The sequence below is a fragment of the Bombina bombina genome, chromosome 1 (assembly GCF_027579735.1).
Source record: "Bombina bombina isolate aBomBom1 chromosome 1, aBomBom1.pri, whole genome shotgun sequence".
Classification (NCBI taxonomy): domain Eukaryota; kingdom Metazoa; phylum Chordata; class Amphibia; order Anura; family Bombinatoridae; genus Bombina; species Bombina bombina.
In genome coordinates this window covers 246,706,672-246,729,171 of record NC_069499.1, presented here as the reverse complement: position 1 = coordinate 246,729,171, position 22,500 = coordinate 246,706,672, and the positions used below count along the sequence as shown (strand labels likewise).

Below are 22,500 nucleotides of genomic sequence, written 5' to 3'. Positions count from 1 at the left end.
TTTTAGTAACGCTATATATGACTGGAGCGGCTTCAATTGCCACACATATTGCCACACATTGACTCTCTGATATTTTGGAAATCTAATTAAGAGAATCAAGGACGGTGTTTATGGTTCACCTAAAAACCGGAGCGTGTATTAACACTTAAGTGCCCGGTAGCAGTGATGAACTTTATATGAGCCGGCTCACTATTCTTATAGCATGCTCATTTAATTTGCCTCTGGGCAGTGTATTTGCACCTTACATTTGTTATCAGCAACCTTATCAGTGTCTGTTCATGGCTTTGTGATTTTAATAAACTTATATATGTTCAAGCATACCTATTGAAGATATCTCTGTATTAAATATAGTGTGGGTGTGTTATTGTGCGGCCTGTTATCCGCTTTAGCTCTCAAGATTATGTAGAGCTCTTTCTATGATTATATATAAGCATTCTGAGTGCCCCCTAGCCCCAGTATCCATATATATATACCGGTACTTTTTATTTTCAAATATTACATTCTTTCCTTATAAAAATAGAATATACAATATATTACCACAAAATGTAATGTTTTCTTTTCTGCTCTGTAATCCACATACACAATTCTTAAATGCATAAGGCCTTGATGAGTATTTTTTTCCACATCTTGTGGTATTACTCATTCCTATCAGATGTTCTGTACTGAACTACTTCCAAAATTCTGTAAAAAAAAATACAGAAGTTTTTACCCTGCTAACTAATAAAACAGCAAGTATTCTATTTTTTTCTGGCAATCACAAAAGATTAAAGAGACAGTGTACTGTTTATTCCTAATTATACATTTTACCTGTCCCTTTAAAGTTTTATGCGTGCATAGTATACATGTACAAAATTGTGTAGATTAGAATGCTGCACAGCCAGTTCGAAAGCTGCAAAATTGACTTCAATCTGTGCATTCAGTTGAAAGGGGAAAAAAAGTTTTTGTCAGAATTAAATTACAGAAAAAGTAAGCACAATTTGTATATGAAAGTACATTGCAAAGTTTATTGCTATGTATAAATATTTAATGAGGATTTTAGTTTTGTGCTTAGTGTCCCTCAGTGTGCTCTCTAAACGCTGCGGAATCTGTTGGCGCTCTACAAATAACCGATAATAATAAACAGTTTAGTGAATCAGAATTTCTATGTTATGACAGAGTAGTCTCTTCATTGTTGGTGGCTCTGTAGCCAGTCCATCCTGTGTCACCAACATTAGCTTTATAGGCCCTAGCTTTTGCTCAGAAATCTTTCCTCTGGCTACAATAGCTAAATTGCCTTGTAAGCTTCACTTTATAGACTTTATTAACAACTGAAACAACTTTATGGGCCTGGGAAATTGTCTTCATAATGACATCATAATTTATGAGGATTAGTCCTACTCCTTTAGTAACGCATTTAAAATAAAGAGCTACATATAGTACTGCATAGTCATGTAGTTAAAGGGACACTGAACCCAATTTTTTTCTTTTGTGATTCAGATAGAGCATGCAATTTTAAGTAACTTTCTAATTTACTCTTATTATCATTTTTTCTTTGATTTCTTGCTATCTTTATTCGAAAAAGAAGGCATCTAAGCTCTTTTTTTTTTTTGGTTCAGAACTCTGAAGAGCACTTTTTTATTGGTGGATGAATTTATCCACCAATCAGCAATAACAACCCAGGTTGTTAACCAAAAATGGGCCGGCATCTAAACTTACATTTTTGCATTTCAAATAAAGATACCAAAAGAATGAAGAAAATGTGATAATAGGAGTAAATTAGAATGTTGCTTAAAATTTCATGCTCTATCTGAATCCCGAAAGAAAAAATTTGGGTTCAGTGTCCCTTTAATAGAATTTAGTATCTGGTTACATTTTCCTTTTGAAATAACCAGTTGCCAATAGGAAAAAGACACATTTTTATTGACATGGTGATGTAAAAATAGCACGTTTTTGTTTGTTTTTCTATCTATGCAACTTTAATGTACATTGCTGACATTGGTATTTGTTGCGTTCATAGTTTGCTCTGTAACTTTATAGAAGATATGCTTGGAATTTCTGCTTGCTAGAGATTTGCAGATATTCATAGCATGTATAAACTTTTCTTAAAGAGACATCCAATGAAAATGAAAAAGGATTATAAAAGATCACTATTTAAACATTTTGATTCATTTTTAAAGGGACACTGAACCCTATTTTTTTCTAATTTTAAGCAACTTTATAATTTACTCCTATTATCACATTTTCATTGTTCTCTTGCTATCTTTATTTTAAAAGCAGGAATGTAAATCTTAGCAGCCAGACCATTTTAGGTTCAGCACCATGGATAGTGTTTGCTTATTGGGGGCTTACATTTACCCACCAATAAGCAAGCATAACCCAGGTTTTTAACTAAAAATAGGCCGGCTCCTATGCATCACATTCATGCTTTTTAAATTCATTCTCAATATTGTGGGCTTTAATTCATGTTAAACATGGAAGTGCAGACACAGCTATATTCCACAGTCATTGGTTGCTTAATTTAGTAAGCCATTTATAATGATTCCTAATTGGCCTCAGCAGAAAAGGTAACCTGAGTTACAATATGGCAGCGCCCACTGCTTTATTAACATTAAAGGGACACTGAATCCAAATTTTTTCTTTCATGATTCAGATAGAGCATACCGTTTTAAGCAACTTTCAAATGTACTCCTATTATCAATTTTTCTTTGTTCTCTTGCTATCTTTATTTGAAAAAGTAGGCATCTAAGCTATTTGTTTGGTTCAGAACCCTGGAAAGCACTTGTTCATTGGTGGATGAATTTATCCACCAATCAGCAAGAACAACCCAGGTTGTTCACCAAAAATGGGCCAGCATCTAATCTTACATTCTTGCATTTCAAATAAAGATACCAAGAGAATGAAGAAAATTTGATAAAAGGAGTAAATTAGAAAGTTGCCTAAAATCGCGTGCTCTATCTGAATCACAAAAGAAAAAATTTGGGTTCAGTGTCCCTTTAACGTTAACTTTTTTCTTCAATATTTAACCAACTAATTTCTCTCTGTCTCTCTCCTCATGCTCTGAGATTCTCCTACATGCAGAACACAAGCCTAATCCTACAAAGAGGGAAGCAGCTGATGGGGAAAATCAGCCTAATCACATGAATAGAGAAGCAACTAATGTAAATGTTTGTCCTTACATAGCACATAAACAATTAAGTCCTTGTATTTATGCTCTTTGGGACCTAGAATAAAAAATAAAATGAGAATACAAATATGTAAAACCATATAGATTATGTAATGGAGACTGATATAAAAAAATAAGCCTTATCTGACATGAGGGTTATTAATCTACTAACAACAACCTCACAAATTATTATCATTATTGTTTATTTGTGAAGCCTTGTCACATTGCGTAGCACTGAACCTTTTAATCATCACAGATGTAAAGCTATTTGTTGCAACCTGTTAAAAAGCAAAGATCACATTGTTTGGAAATGGAGCGTAAGTGTGAACTGGGAATTGTCAATAGGTGACTTGTACCAAATAGGCAGGAACTGTATGCTGCTTATGTACAATAGAGCGTCACTGCAGTTTGTTTTCACGCTGAATAGTTGTAACCTTGTGCAATTCTTACTCCTGTCTGTTTACAGGTGCAGACACCTGTGTACTGAAAGGGCAGTAAAGCTCACGCCTATAACACCTGCTGCTAGGAGGTACTTGAATGAGCAAATAGCTGTCAATACAGGGTGGAACGCTAGATTTGTATTTCTTTCAGCTGGCCATTATTTTAGAAGTATGGGAAAGTGTGTAGATAAAAATAATTCATAAAAAATATATATATATTTTTTGGGGTTAGTCTACTTAATGTTTAAAGACAAGCAAACAAGTAAGAAATTAGGCTTTTGTCTATTTTTTATATTAAATTGACTAACACGGTTCTCTTTCTATCTATCTATCTATCTATCTATCAAAATGCGCACATACATAAAATATATATATATATATATATATATATATACACATACATACAAACATACATACATCATTGAATATAGAAATAAAATGTGCAGACTGGTGGAAAGTTATGGTTTTATGTATTTTTGAGTGTGTGTGTGTGTGTGTGTGTGTATATATATATATATATATATATATATGTGTGTGTATATATATATATATATATATATATATATATATGTGTGTATATATATATATATATATATATATATATATGTGTGTATATATATATATATATATATATATATATATATATATATATATATATATATATATATATATATATATATATATATATATATATATACATATACACAAAACACGAAGGAGGCTGCACCCTCATACCGGACCGGGTACACGTCCCATGACCCTGCTACATGCTCAGCCCTGGGTGCTCCAACCGGCACTCACAGGAAGCTGTGCTGTCACAGGCAGTTAACCCCAGACAGGTCTGGGTGCAAGAACCATAGGGAAAATTACAAAACAAATTAATACAACACACAGAGAAAGTCCAGCACTCACAAGCTCTCTGCTAAGATTTAAAAGCAAAAATGGAAATGTTAGTTACAGCATCTGGCCAAATGGGACAAGCTCAGGCACCACGTCAAGGTCCTTTCCAATACCTGGGACCTTAAAACAGCCACACAATGCAAGCTCTCAAATCCAAACAAACTGGGAACAAGGGAAGGGTGCACAGGCTTATGTAATCACCCTAGATATATATCAAACACGGAAGGGGACTGCATTCTCATACCGGACTGGGTACACATCCCATGACCCTGCAACATGCTCAGCCCTGGGTCCTCACCGGTACTCACAGGAAGCTGTGCTGTCCCCAAATTCACAGGCAGTTAACCCCAGACAGGTCTGGGTGCAAGAACCATAGGAAAAATTACAAAACAAATATAACACACAGTTTTGTATATGTCTAGGGTGATTACATAAGCCTGTGCACCCTTCCCTTGTTTCTAGTTTGTTTGGATTTGAGAGCTTGCATTGTGTGGCTGTTTTAGGGTCCCAGGTACTGGAAAGGACCTTGACGTGGTACCTGGGCTTGTCCCATTTGGCCAGATGCGGTGACTAACCTTTCCATTTTTGCTTTTATATCTTAGCTGAGAGCTTGTAAGTGAGTGCTGGACTTTCTCTGTGTGTTGTATTAATTTGTTTTGTCATTTTCCCTATGGTTCTTGCACCCAGACCTGTCTGGGGTTAACTGCCTGTGACTCTGGTGACAGCACAGTTTCCTATGAGTGCCGGTGAGCACCCAGGGCTGAGCATGTAGCAGGGTCATGGGATGTGTACCCGGTCCGGTATGAGAGTGCAGTCCCCTTCCGTGTTTTGTATATGTCTAGGGTGATTACATAAGCCCGTGCACCCTTCCCTTGTTCCCAGTTTGTTTGGATTTGAGAGCTTGCATTGTGTGGCTGTTTTAGGGTCCCAGGTATTGGAAAGGACCTTGACGTGGTACCTGGGCTTGTCCCATATGGCCAGTTGCGGTAATTTGAATTTTTCCCTATGTCTAAACATTCTAACTATCTATAGTTTAGGATCTGTGTGCTACAAGAGCCTGCTATTTAGTATTTTTCTACATGTATGCCATAATCTCTCAACATGCTTAGGCACTTGTGAGTGAACTTCTCAATGTGAAAGAGAGTTACTGATGGAAGATTTAAGAGGATTTTCTTATTGATGTCAATTGGAGTAACTTATATTTGTGTTTAATTGGATGCTATTTATGAATTGCATCATTCATGATTCAGATAGAGAATACAACTTTAAACAACTTTCTAATTAACTGCTATTATCAAACAGTCTTCATTCTCTTGGTATCCTTTTGTTGAAGAAGCAGCATTACTGGGAGCTAGCTGAATGCATTGGTGAGCCAATAACACGAGCCATATATGTGCAGCCAACAATCAGTAGCTCCGGAGTCTACCTAGGTGTCCTTTTCAACATAGGATATAAAGAAAACAAAAACTAGATAATTTAAGTAAATTTGAAAGTTGTTTAAACTCACATGTTGTATCTGAATCATGAAAGAAAAAATGCAGTATAATAGTTTAAACCATTTTCATAAATACTTGCATTGATCAGAATATACACTGACTTGTGTTTTTTAGTTGAATTTACTTTTAATACACCTGTTTCAATTGGTAGGCCGTCTGTCTTTCCACACAGGACTCGTTTCCAGAGTTTTATTTATTGAAAGAATACTCAATCTTGCAAAGTTTTGTATAATTAATGTGATAAATTGTAGTCAATATTTTCCTGTATATGGAAGTTTCCATTACACAAAGGTTCTTTTGTCTTTCCTCAATATGAACCACCCTCACGCTATGCTATTTAGTGGTGCACTTGCTATGAATTCCCATAAAGCATTTATCTTCCTGTTGCTGTCAGTACAGCGTCTGCTTGTCCCACTAGTGTAACTTCCTAACAGGAAGGAGAGTGGTTCGTCTCCTGCTAGAAGATTACACCTCAGGATGCCCCAGGCTGACTCTGGATTAAAAGATTTAATTTGAATAGTAAATAATAATTAGCAAGTGTAAAGAGAAATGTTGCGGTGCGATAATTTTATTTTTATTTCAGACAAGGATTGTATACAGAACAACACAAGAGGCATTAACATAAACATAAGTTCTGCACAAAATAAATATAATGTCCTTTTTATTATTTATTTTCCTGCTATTCCTCTAATTTGCCTCTGAATATTGTGCTCCCCACAACTCCATAAGGACTGGAATCCTAAAGTGAATACTGAATGTATCCTGAGATTTTCTGAATAAAGGACATAATTAAATTGAGTCTCACATTCCATTTTAGAGTGACTGGCTAAAGCAGCATTAACTCAATCCTTCAGTATTCAATGGGTTTGTCCTTGGACTGCTCTATAATATGAAAAACCTCATAACTGTGTTAAAAGGGATATTGTAGTGGGAAAAGTACATGCTCTATTTGTTAGAGCATATACCTTTTAACTAATCACACTGGAACTCTGCTTTTTTAACCCCTTTACGTAGTTAAACACAAACACATATATAAAGTCCAGCAGCAAACTGCTGGTTCTGAGCAGGAAAAAGCTGCTGAGTCGATCAGCAGTAGCAGCCGCATGAAAATCACCGGCTGTGTTCCACTTGGGAGCTGCAATGCGTGCAGCTCCTGAGCGGGTTCTGAGTAGCAAACAAATTACATGTGCCCTATGCATGCTAATAACCATATTGCCCTTAATGTTATCTGTATGTTTTGTTTATACACATACGCCTCATCCCAGGTAGTGGGGTATTTATATGGGTCACATGAATATCTTTATTTACAGATAAACATTAAAGGGGATCTTTTGAATCCCAGGAAGCAAACTGCTGTAACTCTGACATTTTTCATATAGAAAATTACCCTTTTGCCTATTTAATGTTTTTTTTTTTTTTACCTTGCAGAATCGCCTCGGCTGTCAGCTGCCTCTTCGAGTAGCACTGACAAGTTATCAGGCACAGAATACTATGACTCTGACCGGCCTGTGAGTGTTCTTTCAACTACGTCCTCCAGCTCCTATCACGAAGGCTGCAACTTCTATGAGAGTGTTAATGGTGGGACACGAGAAGACAAGCATTTTGGTAACGGGTTTGTGCGCCCTGAAATGGAGCTAATGGCGTCTGCGGCAGGGAGCTTTCATGCTGTATACCGGGAGATGCAGAATGGGGTTAAAGGGAGCAGCACACAAACTAATAGCAATACAGTGAATAGACGTGGACGTATGGGCTCCAGATCTTTGTCACCTTTTGGAACAAAAGTCAGCGTCATTACTCATAAACTCAACTATGTTGAACGTGTAGTGATGGAAATTCTAGAAACTGAGCGGATGTATGTCCAGGACCTGCGGAGTATAGTAGAGGTAAGACGTATATTCCCATTTATTGCTGACTTCCCATCAAGCAGTGGGCCAAGATGTTTTAGTTCTTGTGATTTATTTATTTGTGCCAGCTAATGCCAAGTTTATTAAATACAGGAATAGATTTAAGTAATATCCATCAAAGGCAGTAATAAGAAAATGCACCAAAAATGCACCCCTGTGCCCACATGTATTTTTCAAAGGACATAACATTAAACCTTTTCTATCAAGTGTTTAAAGAGTGTTGGAAGTTGTTTTCTACCATTACAAAAGAAAATAATTTAAAGTGATATGAAACCCAATTTTTTTTCTTTTGCAATTCAGATAGAGCTTTCAGTTTTAAACTTTCGAATTTACTCCTATTTTCTTCGTTATCTTGGGGGGGGGGGGGTTATTTCAAAAAGCAGGAATGTAAGCTTAGGAGCTGGTTCATTTTTTGTTTAGCTCCCTGGGTAGCGCTTGCTGATTGGTTGCTACATTTAGCTACAAATCAACAAGCGCTACCCAGGGAGCTAAACCATAAATGGGCCGGCTCCTAAACTTACATTCCTGCTTTGTAGATAAAGATACCAAGATAACGAAGAAAAATTCATAATAGGAGTAAATTAAAAAGGTGCTTAAAATTGCGTGCTCAATCTGAATCATGAAAGAAAAAAATGTGGGTTTCATATCTCTTTAATGCTAGGTTTAATTTAAACTGTTTAAATATTAGTGCAATGTAAAGAGATAAAAAAAAATGACATATATTTGCTTTTCCTTCATATGCATTATATGAAAGTTTTGCTTTTAAATTATTTTAATGTGACAGTTTCCCAGAATCCTTTGTGCCTTGCAAAAAAAGAAAGAGAATGCTTGTGAATAAATGTGATATCTGGAGCAAATAACATTTTCATTTATGCTAAATGCCCAAAAAAAAGGTTTACATTGTATTTTATTGCTTGTAAACAAGGGTAAAACTAGAACTTTTGTATTTCTTTTTATGAGTAATGTTAGTGTATTGTCTGTTACCATGGGAACACTACACTAAGGCTTTAGGCCTTATTACCTTTTGCCTGCTATTTAATATGTTTAAATGGTTTTCTTTTAATAGCCCCACAAGCAATACAGGGAATTGGGCCTCAACAATAAGCAAACATAACTACCAGGAATATTAAGTAATTAAAGAGTAATAATATAGCAATAAAACTTGTCAGATAAATAAGCATCACTTGACGGACTTGTTTATTATTTCTTTAGGATTACCTGGGAGGGATCATAGACAAACAAGAACTGCTCCCCATGAAGCCTGAGCAAGTCAGTGCTCTTTTTGGAAACATTGAAGATATTTATGAACTGAACAGGTAAGACCTGAAGGGAATAATCTTTTTTATGTAATGTGTTATTCATTAAAAAGTGAGTTAATTGTGCACCTTCCAATTCTTTTAAGGATTTTCCAACTCAAATTCTTTAGATTCTAGTTTATTTATTTTGATATATACTGTATATAATTAATTTTTTTCTTGAACCCTTTTTACTTGTTATACATACAGCTTTAAAAGGACTTGAAAATCAAAACTGAACTTTCATGGCTCATGCAATTTTAAGACCATTTTCAGTTAAATTATTACTTTACTTTGTTCTTTTGGTGCCGTTTTTTGAAAAGCCTAACTAGCTAGGTTTAGGAGCAGCGACACCTTACTGTGAGCTAGCTGATGACTGGTTGCTATAAACATTTGCATAAATAATTATACAGTATAACTTAGGAACTAAAGCTGCTAGGACTAATATTAAATATTCATTGATTTACAATTAGATAATACACTTAGAAGACGTTCCCCATGATATCATCCTTATTTCTATATTTATTCTTAATTTTCAACTTTGACCTGAACCTTAAAGTGAAAGTAAATCCTAGCGGTTTACAAACACTAGGATTTACTATTGAAACAAATAAAGGGCACTTCCATTCATGAAGTATAAGATACTTCATGTAGAAAGCTCCTTTATTTGTTTCAATCGATCACCGCTCCTAGCTCCTGTTATAACCAAGCCGGATTTACCGCACGGCTATTGGCTAAGAGGTGAAAACGTCACCTCTTAGCCAAAAATTATTTTAGTTGTGGGCTGCTGTAGCAGCTAAAAACGGCGATCGATTGAATCAAATAAAGGAGCTTTCTACATGAAGTATCTTATACTTAATGAATGAAAGTGCCCTTTATTTGTTTCAATAGTAAATCCTAGCGTTTGTAAAACCCTAGGATTTACTTTCACTTTAAAAACCGGCTGTCAATAAAATGGCAGCTGGGTGGTAAACCCTACTCACCAGGTGTGTTCAGCTAGATCCCAGTAGTGCAGTAATATGTAAGCAACAGTGCAATATAATGCACTATCACAATATACTAGAGCATTTTCTTTTTGCACCTTTATGTCCCATAAAAGCTATAACAGTATTTACCTGTATATTAAAGGGACAGTATACACCAATGTTCATATAATACACCACTATAAAGAAGAATATGCACAGATACTGATCTAAAAATCCAGCATAAATCCTTTAAAAAAACTTACTTGGAAGCTCCCAGTTTAGTACAGTTAATGAGGTTAGGCTGGGACACCCATTGAAAGGGGCAGAGAAAGCAGGAATAGCAGACAAACAGGAGCAAGCAAGGGTCTGTAGACTTGAGTCTACATCTGATACATTGGGGCTTGGTTAGGCATCTGAAAACCAGCACAATGTTATTAAAAAATAAGCAAAACTATTCATTGTTACAAAAATACTCCCAGATGGGCTATATAAATGAATCATCTACAAAACATTTAAAATTATACAAATAAAAATCTAGTGTACATTGTCCGTTTAAAGTTGGCAAGTGATATTCACTATATTAATGTTTTTTTGCTTGTTGTGGGACACAAGTTAGGTTGTTATATCCGGCTGTTTTTAGTGCTCTTTAGTTCAATGTGTTGCCTCAGGTTTAAATGGAAATATGTGTTCCAGGCTTCACATTGTCTATTGCCGTGTACCTTTTTATTAGATGCTGGTATCCACATGATATTTCCTTTTCTTGCTGCTTCTAGCTATTGTTTAAACAACAAACGAGGATTAATTGGTCATTGAACAGTTAGGTACTTTCCTCTTTGAGGTCCTAAATCATTTAACATTGTGTTCTTTTATTGAATCTTGTGTAGAAGTGAATTTAACTCTATATTCAGATAAGTTCATCCTTAGAGAGATTAATAGAGCTATATATAACTTCTCCCATATGGATTTTAGTAGTCTATTATGAATGCACATATTGCATAGTTATACATATCATATGCAGCACTCATGCCAACATACAAAAGGTAACCACAGTAACCCTATTTCATTCAAACGAAAAATATGTATAAATAATACACAAAATTATTGAACCTATCTAAATAAAAACATCACAAATATCTCTGCTAATAATTATGGGCAATATATAAAAGCTAAAGTCAGAAGTCGGTAAAATACACTTAAAGGGACAGTCAAGTCCAAAAAAAAACTTTCATGATTCAAATAGGGCATATAATTTTAAACAACTTTCTAATTTAATTTTATCACCAATTTTGCTTTGTTCTGTTGGTATTCTTAGTTGAAAGCTAAACCTAGGAGGTTCATATGCTAATTTCTTAGACCTTGAAGGCCGCCTCTAATTTTGACAGTTTTTCACCACTAGAGGGCATTAGTTCATGTGTGTCATATAGATAACATGGAGCTCACGCATGTGAAGTTACCTAGGAGTGAACACTGATTGGCTAAAATGCAAGTCTGTCAAAAGAACTGAGATAAGGGGGCAGTTTGCAGAGGCTTAGATACAAGGTAATCACAGAGGTAAAAATTGTATTATAACAATGTTGGTTATGCAAAACTGGGGAATGGGTAATAGAGATTATCTATCTTTTTAAACAACATTTCTGGTGTTGAGTGTCCCTTTAAAGTATATTGTACTGCCACAGAAGAGATGTCTCCCGTTAACATAAGAGTTACAAGACTTCAGTATGACTGGAATCCCTGGGGTCCTTCCTGTATCAGATATGTATGGTGTATTAGGCAGCTCCATAATACAAATCTAAAAAAACTCATATTATTCTTTACCTGAGCAATTCAATAAATGTTCCCCTCAAAGGAATCCATAAAAAGAGGGATTCTCTGTGTGCCACCACAAATATCAGTAAAAATATCAGATGCTCTGACCAGTCTGGGTCATGGAGAATACCGGTTGTGGATAAAACAGTAGCAGACCCCTGCTCTGGCAGCCCACTTCTGGGCCAATCCAACAGCGGAGAACACTGAGGATATTACTCCAAGGAGTCTCTAAGTGCTGCAAAATTAGATAACAGGAAAGAAACACAATCAGATTTAATTGATTTTATTTAAAGGTTAGACTAACTGTTAAGTCAAAATTTTAAATTTCATGACTTAAAGGGGCATTCCAGTCAAAATTGAAATGCACATATATGAATTACATATTTGAAAAGAACAATATTTGCAATATACATGTGTTGGCAAACATGTTTCTAGTAAAAGTTATTACTGTTTTAGTGTTACCATTTTTCTCTGCACGTGCATGTGTGATGCATAGCTAGATATTCAGTGCACCAGCATTTTAAATAATGCAGCTGCTCAGTGTACCAGTGGGGCTTGTATTATGTCAGCATTTAACAAATTTAGTAATTACCAGATGGTATAAGCACCTTAGGCTCTCTGAGCAAGTGCTGTTTAAAATGCTGGTGCACGGTGCATACTTAAAGTGAATGTAAATTTTGATGCTAAAGTGCCTGGTTTTAAAAAAATCTATTAAAAACAGGGGCACTTTAAAGGGACAGTCAACACCAGAATTTTTGTTGTTTTAAAAGATAGATAATCCGTTAATTACCAATTCCCCAGTTTTGCATAACCAACACAGTTCTAATTATACATGTTTTACCTCTGTAATTACCTTGTATCCAAGCCTCAGCAGACTGCCCCCTTATTTCAGTTCTTTTGAAACTTACATTTTAGCCAATCAGAGCTGACTCGATGGTAAATTCACGTGCATGAGCTCAATGTTATCTATATGTAGGCTGACCATATTGCCGCTTTAAAAAGGGACACATATGAAAAATACATATGTTAGGGCTGTTTTCAGGGCTGTTTAAAGAAATGGTGTTGTATAAGAACCCTCACATATGTATTTTTCATATGTGTTCCTTCTTAAAGCGGCAATATGGTCAGCCTATCTATATGAAACACTTGAACTAATGCCATCTAGTGGTGAAAAACTATCAAAATGCATTTAGATTAGAGTCGGCCTTCGAGGTCTAAGAAATTAGCATATAAACCTCCTAGGTTTAGCTTTTAACTAAGAATACAAACAAACAAAGCAAAATTGGTGATAAAAGTAAATTGGAAAGTTGTTTAAAATTACATGCCCTATTTGAATCATGACAGGTTTTTTTGGACTTGACTCTCCCTTTAATTCAGCAAAATTTACATTTCACTCGTGTTGTGAAAAAATAAATTTTAAACTTGACAGCAGCTCCAGCTTCCTCCGGTCGTCGCAAGCCATTTCTGACGTCAGAAATGATAGATCGGTCATCCTCCAATCACGGCTCCCCCCCTTTCCAGGGGAATCAGTGTCTGATTCAATGCTGTGATTGGAGGAAGCCGGATTCCTCATTTTAGACCCAGGAAGAGGCTTGGGGATGGGCAGAGGAAGCTGGAGCGGCTGTCAAGATTAAAAGGTAAGTTTTTTCACAACACGAGTGAAATGTGCATTTTGATGAATTAAAGTGCCCCTGTTTTTAATCAAATTTTTAAAAACTGGGCACTTAAGCATCAAAATTTACATTCACTTTAAAGAGACATTACACACTCATTTTTTCTTTGCATAAATGTTTTGTAGATTATCTATTTATATAGCCCATAAAGTTTTTTTTTTTTTTTTTTTTTTTTTTTTTTTATAGTTTTGCTTATTTTTTTAATAACATTGCTCTGATTTTCAGACTACTAACCAAGCCCCAAAGTTTTAGGAGCATACGGTCAGATACCTGCTCCAGCTTGCTCCTGTTTGTGTAAAGGGTCTTTTCATATGCAAAAGAAGGGGGAGGGGGGAGTGTCTTATTTCCCACTTGCATGGGCTTTCCAGCTACCTTTTCAACAGAGCTAAACTAAGAGCTTCTAAGTAAGTTTTTAAACAGTTTTATACTGGATTTTTATATCAGTATCTGTGCATCTTTCGGATGCAGTTATATGAAAATTGGTGTATACTGTCCCTTTAAATACATTTTTGGAACAGCTATAGTTTTCATTAGGAGCATTTTTTCTAATATGTGTATATTACAAAAATGCTTCTATTCAAAACTGAAATGCATCCACATGGATTCCAATTTTGGCTGGAATGTCCCTTTAAGTAACACATGCAATTTAAAAAAAAAAAAACTTTCCAGTTTACTTCCATTATTAAATTAGTCTTTTTATGTGCACATTTTCTGAGGCATCAGCTCCTTCTGAGCATATGCAGGAGTTCACAGTGTATACATGCACAAGTCTTTTATTGGCTAATTGCTGTCACATGATATAGGGCACCAGCAAATGGAAGGATATTTTGACATTTGTAAGAAAAAGTTAGGTTTCTTTTAGTAACACTTCAAGGGAAAAACTGCTACTCTGCCTTCCTGTAGAGACTCCAGCCCCCTTGTGGGTCTATGACAGGAAGTAATGGACCCTGCAGAAATAAATAAAAAAAAGAAAATAAATAAGTTCAAATCCCTTTGAAACGACAAATACATATTGCAATGCTTTTTATTAAGTGTAACCCACAGCTTAGTGTTTTTTTATTACAAAAAGAGTTTCCACCCCGGACACTTATGAGTTATACAAGGTGCAGGGTATGCAGGGATGAACATGAATAGTGCTATCCAGAGGTGCAATTCTTGTTCCCCTCTGCACACCCTGCAGCATGTGTAACTTATAAGTGTCCAGGAAAAAATGGACGACGTGGCAACCCTAATTACAACAATGAAACAGACTGTTCTATAGCCCTTTAAACTTGTCTGATTCAGACAGAGCATTCACTTATATTATGAAATTTACTTTGTTCTTTTGGTATACTGTGTTGAAAAGAATATGTGCACATACTTGGCATCAGCACTACTGGGAGCTAGCTGGTAATTGGTGGCCACACACACCATTGTCTCTAGTCATTGGCTTACCAGATGTGTTAAGCTAGCTCCCAGTAGTATGCTGCTGCTCTGGACCTGACTTTAACATTGCGGGGGTTTATCACGCAGGGATCGATCACAATCTTTAAACAAATTTTCAAATGATTTATCAACAACAATAGTGTTCATCTGTTGTTTTTGTAAAGGATTGGGATAGACCCCATAGTTATGTGCATCAGACAATGCATTAATATTAGAGCATTTTCTTTTTGGATTTGTTTGTCGTTTAGTCTTTACCTTGTGCTTCACAGGAGTAGAAACTGCCGGCTAAAAATCACATCTTTGTTAATTAAAAATTGTTGAAGATTTGGTACAGGTGTTATCTGTGCTTAATCTATTATCAGTGGCGCTTTTTTCAGTATTATATTTTTTTGTTTTTTTTATTTCTCGTACAAAGTCCACCACAGAGATGTTAGCAGGTAGGTCAGTACGTGTTTGTGTGCACACTTGCATGCCTGTCTCTTTCCAATTTTCAGTTTGTTCCATTTTCTTATATTTTTTGGTAGGATTAAATAAATGTCCATTATTTGGTGGTTTTTAAGTAAATTTTTTTTTTATTTTAACAGTGTACGCTGTCTGCAATCCTGCAGAATAGAGGTTTTGTGTGCTTGCTTGCCCTTAGCAAAATGCATTTGGTGCTCATGTTCTAGAAATGAGGAGTGTGGGGAAATAAAAACATTTGCAGCATAAAAATGGTCAATGTAGTATTTTTCAAATAATAAATGTATATGTACTGTAACATTTTCTCCCCTTTAATGTGTTCCAAATGATCAATTTTATCTGCTGAAGCGTGCTCAGTTGTGTACAAATAGCTCCTTTAGTTTTATTTTGTCATTTGAAATAGCTGTTTGCCTGCTGAGACTGCCACCAATACCAAAAAATTATATACTGCAGTAATGGGTACAGAAAAGCTATGTAAACGAGATTGAGGTGGAAAAATTACACAGTGCGGTGGGAGAGATATCTACTAAAATGTTAATTTTCAGTTGTGTGTCTCAGAAAGGGATGAGATAAGATACAAATGCCTTGTTCTTTATATGGAGTGATATGATAATGAGATTTGTTTTCCTAGCAAACTCAGCCCATGAGAATCGGTTGGGTTTTTAAAGAGCAAAACAAATTATGCTATGATTACAGGTAACGCCTGAAACGCGTAAGCCAGTATCTAACAAGAATTGACTGCTGTATATATTTTTTTTTAACAAGGCGAATAAAGGCTACGTTTTATATTTTCCACAAGGAGCGTGTTACTTTGTTTGATTTACCAAAACAAATTATGTCATATAAAAAAAACAATCTAGAAAATCCCCATATGTTTTATACAGCTGGTATTATAATACATTATGAACACATTAAGAGGAAGTATTCTGCTTTTTTCTGAATACAACTGATTCTTGTGTGTTTGTTTATGCAGTGAGCTTCTGCAAGATCTTGACAACTGTAAGAATGACCCAGTAGCCGTGGCCAGTTGCTTTGTGGAAAAGGTGAGTAGGGCGGAAAGGGTGACTGCTTCATGCTGTAATGTGTAAAGGATGTGTTTATTGCTTGGTGACTGAATAATTTGTTTATTTATTTTTAAGCCTTATCCACCTATAGTAAAGTGAGCTTACATTGTATGGAGTTTTGTGTTTTACAGAGACTGTTAAAACCAATAGATTAACATATCAGCAGAGTCTGGAGGTTGTTAGAACAGATTAACACCTTGATTGCTGTTTAATGGGCAAACTACACCCCACCACTTTTACTTATTCGGAGGGGCCTATCCAGCCTTCAGTCTTGAAGACAGGACTTGGTAGTAACGAAATCTCCATTGTTTGGCTTCTACAGAACTGATAAGACAACAAACTGCAGGGAGAGCTATGTAGCAGGGTGAGGCTTGTAAAGCTTCTCATGTGCGCTCTCATTTTTCAGGACTGAAAAATCAACAATTTTCAGACTTCAATTTACAGGAAAAGAGGGCAAAATAAATAGATGTTGTTTTACTATGCATAATTAAGCAATTTGTATTACAATTCCAAACTAGTTAATTTCCCTTCATGTTGAATCTTTAATTAGGATTTTCACCACAGTTTGTTTTCCCTCATAAAACAAAACAAAAAAACCTTTCTATGTGCATAATGATTATTTGCTTTTATTTAGAGTCATAAAACTTTTTTTTTCTTTCTTTCGTTATTCAGCAGAGCATACTTTTTTTTTATATAGTTTCAGATTTACTTCTATTGTTTAATTTTCATTCTCATGTTGTTCTTTGTTGAAGAGATATCCATATAGTGCTGCAGACATGTGCACGCTCCTGAGCTTACCTTCCTGCTGCTTAACAAAGGATTCCAAGAAAACAAAGACAATTATAAAATGGAAATAAATTGAAAAGTTGTTTAAAATTGTATGCTCTATCTGAATAATGAACGAAGAGATTTATTTTTATTTTTTTTAAACTTTATTTATTGAAAATGACATTGAAAGCTCACAGCAGTGTTAAATAAAAGATAGACATGAGAAAATATAAGTTTACAAACTCCATCAGGCAAGTATTTACCTTTTATTTACATTTTATTTCTTCTAAGTAATTGTGTGAGCTGATCCCCCTGTGCACTTTACAGAGCAGAGATAGCCTAACCTGTATCTATACCCTAAATCAGGTGTTCCTGAAAGGCAGATTGAGATGCGTCAATAAATATATGAAGTGCTGAGCAGTTGATCATGAGATTGTTGTGGAATTTCCCATGTTCCTCTCAGCCTAATGATACAAGTGCACACGTTGAAATAAATGTATGACTGTATTTTGCACAGGTGGCTTTGTGACAACTCGCTAACGTCTGTGCAAATCCAGAGCTTAGTATGTTGGAATAAATCCGGCTTTCAAAACAATATTTGCTGCAAACTATTTTTATTTCAGCTTCATTACAGCGCATTGAGAGGTAGATCAGTGTGATAAACTCCACAAAATGTAAATCCCATCTCACCCCTGTCCTGTGTAATAGCTTTTTTTTTGTGTTTTTGCTTACTGGGTTCATTTCAGTACATCACTGTCATTTTGTTATTATTATTCTTTACTTTGTGTTAACCCTTACAATATGTCTGCACATTACATTCTGCTTGAGGTATGTGATGACACTGGGAAAGTGGGCTCCTTTGTCACACCTAAAAAGCCGTTTAAACGTACTATTAAAAGACATTCACTTTGAAGTTAAAAAAAACAAACATGCGCATGGTATTTTTTAGGGTTGCACCAATACCACTTTTTTAAGACCGAGTACAAGTACCGATACTTTTTTTCAAATACTCACCGATACCAATTACAGATACTTTTTTTTTATGTCATGACAGTTTACCAAGCACAATACAGACTAATGATTTAAGATCGCTTCTTTATAATTATGAACTGTAACTCAAAAGACATTTTGAAATAATAAAACAGTTGTATGTGCTTGTTGTCACAAAGTTCACAGAAAATGTTTATAAATAAAAATATTACAATAACATATATTAATAATAACAACAATAAATAACAGCTTGGGCTGGGAAGCTACAATTTAAAGGGGTGATTACTGGATGCAATTGGGTTGTAGGGTGCCAATATAACTCATCAATCTGACATTTGTACTTAATAAAAAGTTATATAATTGAATTCTGAAAATAATATTGGGGAAGGAGTGTCACAGTAATCCCCTTTGAGAAAAATGGGGCATTTGCATTCTACTGACTAAACAGAAAATAGGGCTGGTCTTCATATTTTTCCAGGGCTGATTTTTATTCCCAGTCCAGCCCTGGCTAAGGATGTTACTCAGAGGACAGTATATTTTGAGCACAATTGTTAAGGATGAGAACTAGCAGTATAACAGGCAATCTAGCCATTAGAATAATTTTTCAAAAGTTAGTGGCAAGTTCTTATTAAGGAACAGAAGCATCTCTGCATGTTCAGCTATAAGTCTGTTTCTGCTATCAGTAAGGACTTTTGACGCTAAGCTGAACAGTCTTTCACTTTTCACACTACTGCATGGGTCAGAAAGATATTTTTGGGCCATTAAATCTCAGTTAATTAACTGCCCAGTACTTCAGGGGTTTGTCTGAATGAGGTACAGTGATCTCTCCCAGGTTGGCTTCCCGCTGTAAAGTAGCAGCTTTTGGAGCACTGCTGACGTACAATAATACAAATAACAACAATTTGTATTGGCAGAACAGAAGTGAACAATTTTAAGTTAAGTCTCTACTCCAGCTTAAAATGAAATGGGAACATGCAGTTTGAAAAACGCCACAAGATGGGGTATGTCTAGGAATTGGAGGTATCGGTTTAAGTATCGGTGCATTTGCACGAGTACAAGTACTCATGCAAATACTTGGTATCGGCACCGATACCGATACTAGTATCGGTATCGGTGCAACCCTAGTATTTTTGTTCCACCTGAGGTGATGTATTGTGGAAATTGCACACGTCTGAGGGCCTGGTGTATAAAAAAAAACCTCCAGCATGGAGAGAAATCATACAAAATCTTTGGGGCTTTTGTGAGTATTATATTGTAATGTGTATCTCAGTAAGGGACATTGTTCTATGATCTAATAACTTATCAGTACTGCAGAGAGGTCATCAGGCCCTGAGTGAGAACTGAATGCGCAGATCTCTCCTATTATGAAGTCACAAAGCATAGTGATTTACCAGCTATGCGCTCCAATCTCTCTAGCTAGCTCACAGTTAGTGTTTCCACTCACACTTAGGGCAGTATTGACATGCCAAGCATTCCTTAAAGGGATAGTGAACTGTTTTATCCTTAATGTGTTTACAATTACTTGTTATACCTGCTGCAGAATTTAAAATCTATGGCAAATTGCTTTTTAGGTTTATGTTTCTATAAAAAATATCTGTCTCTTCCAAATTCAAGGAAAATGAGCTATTTGTAAACAATTTAATACATTTCAGCAGGTAAAATTGATTAGTAGTAACACATTAAAGGAGAGAATAAACTCATAGTACACTGTCCCTTTAAGTATAGGGGCAATCATAAAGAGCCCAGTCACATATATTTACTGCATGCCTAACCATCCCCTATAACAGTTTGTCTTGTCCATTGAGCATCCTAATACAATTTCTAGCACCAATCAGCTGATAAGTCCCAGGTACAACTAGTTATACATTTAAAAATTACGTTTTATTATTTAACTTTCATGAATTAATGATAGTAGCAAGTGACAAGACCACATTAGTGGGGGACTCCTGTCTCTAATGTTGTTTATTTTGTCTCCAGAGTCAGGACTTTGATATCTACACCCAGTACTGCACCAACTACCCCAAGTAAGTATAAATTAAGTAATTTGTTATAGGAACTTTATTCCACAATTAGAATTCTACTTTCCAAACACTGCAGCACTAGTTTTCATTCAACCCCAGTCCCTCCCTCATATAAACTTTTGTTTGGGTGTTTCACTGAAACCAGTGACAAGCTACACAGCTCACCTACTTGAAATGAGTTAGTGAAAAGGAATGAACTTTGCAGAAAACTCTCGTTCTCAGGGTGGTTCAGCCTGTGATTGATGGGACTAGCTTAGCAAATGTGAATGAACCAGAGTAAGGTGATACCATTAAAAAAAATGTCTTTGCTCAGGAATTCTAAGTATTTTAATCATAACAGCACTCACACAGATACGTTTTTCTTTTTCTAATATTTAAAGGAGACTCTAAGTGTTCTATGACCTTTGTGATGTTTTCAGAATAGTACATTTGGGTTAATTTGTGGCAAAGGAGGTCATATATCTGAGGTTGTACTTTAGGGAGATCATCACAGAACTAATGAAAAACTCAGGGAACAACATCCCAGCACAGTTAGGAAGCGGTGCAAGTCAGACAGGCTGTGTAGCTCTCTTCTGTGTCAAGAGGGTGTTGCAGCTGCAAGAGGAAGGGTGTGGGAATTTCTATAGGGATGGGTCCAGGTGCCTGTTTAAACATGTATTGGGCAAACAGTGAGACAAAGCTAAAAAATCCATATCACAGATTCATTTCATAATCTTAAAGCAATTTATACATTAGGGGTGGGGAAATTCTGAATAGAAAAATAAGATTTATGTGCCTGCCCCTGTAATGTACATATATCAGAAGCATAATCTTGTCTTCTTGGGAACTGTAGCTAGTAAAAATGATAATGTCCTTTATGTCAAACTGTTCCGGGGTATAAAGTCATATTCACCTCAATTTCTGACAGACAAATAAATATATTTATATATATATATATATATATATATATATATATATATATATATATATATATATATATATATATATATATATATATATATATATATGTGTGTGTATGTGTATATGTATATGTGTGTGTATATATATATATATATATATATATATATATATATATATATATATATATATATATATATGTGTATATATATATATATATATATATATGTGTGTGTGTGTGTCATATTCACCTCAATTCTGACAGACAAATATATATATATATACACACACACATATATATATATATATATATATATATATATATAAATAAAAATATGTGCATAAGTGATACTCTAGGTCTACTATGTTGTCATTTTAAATGAAGACACAAATATAGAGATGTCAGAATTTAGAACATTTCAAACCATTTCATGAAATGTCCCCTGACACAGTAACTAAAACATCTGTATCAGTACAGCCTCTTACTGTAACGCCTGCAAATAAAGTGTTGTAAGCTGTAGGCAGTTTTGTAGTGTGCGAGCCAAGCAGCTTGTCCTATTTTAACAATATGCAAAAACAAGGTATGCAATAAAAATACAGAACCAGGCACAAATGCAAATATTGAAAGTGATGCATAACGTTAGTGTTTCTTTAATGCCCATTAAGTGTGACATCCCCTTTGGCTACAAACTAAATCAGGTGAAGGATTCATAGCTTGTTGGCTTCCATTTTACTAAAAGTAAAGGTGATAATTATTTCATGCTCAATCAAAACCATGTAAAAACCTTTATGGGTTTGAGAATCCATATAAAATTGTCAGACAGAGTCTAGTAATGTTATAGTAGTAATTATTAAACTTGTCTTCTAGAAGTAATTCAGAAATTAAGTATCCGTGCTTAAAGGCACATTTTACGTGAAAATAGTCCTATGCACAAGAAGGAGCATCATTTTAACATAAAATAAAAGCTGTATCAGTAAAGTAATGGCTAATAAAGGCAGCCCCCACAGTTCTGTTACTTGAGAGCTGATTGGCTTATTCACAACAGGAATATTCATTAAAAAAGAAACTTGAAATACCATCTTATACATTAATAGATAAAACAAAACAACTGCAATGTTACTTAAAGCACAGATGGTTAATGAGTGGACCAGTCATTTTGGTTGTATTACCCATGCACAAGTCAGGACAATAAGGAGTCCAGGCCTGTTGGTGAGCCCTGAAATCAGGCATTATGCAAATAAAAATACACCAGTG

At 35.3% G+C, this 22,500-nt stretch overlaps 1 protein-coding gene across 1 annotated transcript in view; it reads left to right on the top strand.

Annotated features, from left to right (window-relative positions):
• Positions 1-22,500, top strand: part of LOC128645138 (pleckstrin homology domain-containing family G member 3-like) — a 290,986-nt gene that overhangs the window by 207,767 nt on the left and 60,719 nt on the right. Inside the window, 4 exon segments of the mRNA XM_053697909.1 lie at positions 7,407-7,861; positions 9,095-9,198; positions 16,479-16,548; positions 20,305-20,351. Coding sequence (XP_053553884.1) covers positions 7,407-7,861; positions 9,095-9,198; positions 16,479-16,548; positions 20,305-20,351 — 676 coding nt within the window.